This window comes from Limulus polyphemus, unplaced genomic scaffold (assembly GCF_000517525.1).
Source record: "Limulus polyphemus unplaced genomic scaffold, Limulus_polyphemus-2.1.2 Scaffold84322, whole genome shotgun sequence".
NCBI classification, from domain to species: Eukaryota; Metazoa; Arthropoda; class Merostomata; order Xiphosura; family Limulidae; genus Limulus; species Limulus polyphemus.
Window position 1 is genome coordinate 1 of NW_013749918.1, and position 3,455 is coordinate 3,455.

A 3,455-nucleotide genomic window follows, 5' to 3' on the forward strand; every position below is an offset into this window, starting at 1 on the left:
TAATATCAACTGTTGATCAGAGCAAGCTTCCTACTTGGATCAAAAGTAATTAATATCAACTGTTGATCAGAGCAAGCTATCTACTTGGATGAAACTAATTAATATCAACTGTTGATCAGAGCAAGCTATCTACTTGGATCAAAAGTAATTAATATCAACTGTTGATCAGAGCAAGCTTCCTACTTGGATCAAAAGTAATTAATATCAACTGTTGATCAGAGCAAGCTTCCTACTTGGATGAAACTAATTAATATTGGTTCCCAATCAAAGCAAGTATCTATTTAAAAAGTATGTAATGTTGACTTCTGATCAAAGCATTTGAATGAAAATTAATAATCAATTTCTTAATGAGCATAGCTAATTAAATAAACGTTTCTTACGTTCTTACTTATAAAGATAATAATTGCCTTTTCAATTGGGTACTCTCGCTCTTAGCGATATTTTCGGTCGTAAACCCAACAGTATCTCACAAGATTCAGCCAACTCAGTAAATTTAGGTTAGTTCTAAATCCACATACTAAGTTAATAATGCAAAATGAAATCTATAAAAGAATTAAAATAGATATATGAAACATTATACTCTAAACTTTTAATGAAAGTAACTTTAAAGAAAGAATAGAGTATATCCTAATTATTAAAAGTAGTAATTACTAAATATCACCTTAAACTATGATGAGCTTCACCAATACGTTTACTTTTCATTAAAAATTATGATTTAAAAAGTCCGAACACACTGAAAAACAAAATCGTTCAGTGACGATCAAACCCATAGTCCTTAAAAAAACATTTGTTGTTAAAAAGTTACGAACTTCGTAATTTTGAGTATTGTTGTTTGATAAAAAAAAAATTTCTGTTACATTATATTGCTTTAGAGTCATACGATATACGTAAAATATAAGTTAAAAGCGGCGTAGTCAGTGGAAGTCGACGACTACGCCGATATTCTAAAAAAGTCTAAAAGGTCCACTATCCTCTGATTTTATTTTAAATAAATATTTGATTTTCACGTAAATCACTTAAATTATTTGCGTAGAAGTTAAGGTTCACAGGCCTAGTAAATTTAAGTGAGTTTAGGAGAAAGCATGATAACTATATGAATGATAAAGACCGGCTTTAAGATTTCTTTAAATTTTATAATTGCTTACTTTAAAGGATGTGACAGCCGAGATGGACCAATGGATCCCTTGTTGTCTCTAAACATTATGTTTTTTTTTGGAAAAAGATACACACACTAACTCTGTAGCGCTAGCTATTAATGTAGTTAAACATTTTTATTATCAGAACAGTGTCTACACTATTCTGATAATGAATTAATATGTATTTAGTATTACTAATATGTATTTAGTATTACAGGTATTTAGTATTACAAACACTATTCTGATAATAAAGTTTTTATTACTAGCCTTATTAATAATAATAATAACAAAGAAATGTTTCTTTCGTCATTCACAGGATTCGGATTACTTGAATCTGGTTGCGTCACCAGGAAAAATGAAGTAAACGTCATGATGAAAAACGCCGTGGACGTAATATTTGGAGGTCTTGGTTACTGGATGTTTGGCTATGGAATGAGCTTTGGAGAAGGTGTAGGTACAAACCCTTTCATCGGAGTAGGGTCGTATTTTGTCGACGCTGATGAAAAGGAGATGGGAGCCGTTTTCGCTACTTACATATTCCAGTTGTCCTTTGCTACCACTGCGACAACCATCGTCTCTGGAGCCATAGCGGAACGTTGCAACTTCGTGGCATACTGTATCTTTTCTTTTTGCAACACGGTTGTGTTCTGTTTACCGGCCGGTTGGATATGGGGCAAACATGGATTTTTAAGGAAGCTAAATGTAGTGGACATCGCCGGCTGTGCTCCAGTACACCTTGTAGGGGGTTCCTCGTCCCTGATGGCAGCCATTATGTTGAAAGCTCGAACAGGGCGCTTTGACCACAACAAGGAACCTCCTCCTATGGGTTCCCCAACAAACGCACTGATTGGAATGTTCATGCTCTGGTAAGTTAATTATATTACTTATATTTCAGGCAATATGTATTTAGTATTACAGACACTATTCTGATAACAAATTGATATGTATTTATTATTACAGACACTATTCTGATAACGAATTGATATGTGAAAATTGTGTACGTGATGGAGAAAAATGGATATCATTTTCGGATTCAGCATACAGGAATTACTATAAAACACGTAAAAATATCAAGATAATAAAACCATCGCAGGCCTCTGTAATTTGTAATATCAGTCTTTCATGCTTAGGCTCGACATGCCCTGTTGTTGGTTAATGTATTCGACTCACAAACTGCAGGTCGTGGGTTCGAATCCCTTCACTAAACATTCTCATCCTTTCAGCCGTGGGGGTGTTATAATGTGACATTTAATGCCTCTAATTTGTTGGTAAAATAGTAGTCGAAGAGTTGACGGTAGCTGGTGTTGACTAGCTGCTTTCCCTCTGGTCTATCGCTTCAAAATTAGTATATATATAGCACTCTAGCAGCTTTGTGCGAAATTCAACGATCAGACAGACAAAATCTCCCATGCCTTAAAAAAATGTCATAATGCAATACATAAAGGAAATACCACAACACGTAGTATTGAGACTAAAAGACGTAGATTTCAGAAAGAAATCAGGATGAATGAAGATGCATGTTCGTTTGACATCAATGTTCTTCCCTTTTCTTTAGCTTGTTTGTATTTTTGTTAACAAACATAATAACAGAAATGTTTATTTTGGTTAACGGTATAATAATTTTATCTAAGTAAGAGTTTTTTCTTCTTCCATATTTGTAGAAAATCCTTACGTAATAGAAAAAAATGAATATTATTTTTGAAATCTGCGTAGTTGAATTATGCAAAATCCGTTATTAAAAACCAAAACAGCTTTTATGAAATTTAAATTCACAAGTCTGTGTTATCACATTGGTTTAAATCTAATTAGGCTTAACTATGCTTATGGTGACGTCACACAGACATAAAAATGTTGAAGTTAGATATATGTCATAAAATATCTTCATGAAAAGATTCAGAATTTCTTTTACATCTAAGAAAAAAGTTTCAAATTGTACTCCAGAGACAAATATTATTAATTATTTACGTCTATTTATAAGTTATTAAGTAAGAGATTTTTAAGAGGAATATCTTCCTAAAAGACACAGAGGTGAAGATATAAAAATTTAGCAATTCGGGTGTTTTCAGCTACGGAATTCATAAGAATAAATCGCTGAAGTTCTACTTTTCTCAAGTAATTAAACAATTTTCTGACTTATGAAAAGTATTTGAGCTGGTTAAGGAAACATTATGAAGTTTAAAGAACGATATAACTCATGGGTCAGATAATATTTCCCAAAGGGTTATGAAGGAGGTTAAAGATCGAACTTACGACAATATTTTGTCAGTCCTTGAACAGTGGGCAGGTACCAGAGGATTGGAAGTTAACTAATGTAGCTCC

At 32.9% G+C, this 3,455-nt stretch overlaps 1 protein-coding gene across 1 annotated transcript; it reads left to right on the top strand.

Moving 5' to 3' along the window:
• Positions 1-1,508: 1,508 nt before the first annotated feature.
• LOC106477845 (putative ammonium transporter 3) lies at positions 1,509-2,002 on the top strand (the record flags this gene model as incomplete). The annotated part of the gene is made up of 1 exon (XM_013938369.1): positions 1,509-2,002. A coding segment is annotated over exon 1 (494 nt), but the record flags the coding sequence as incomplete, so codon positions are not given.
• Positions 2,003-3,455: the final 1,453 nt, after the last annotated feature.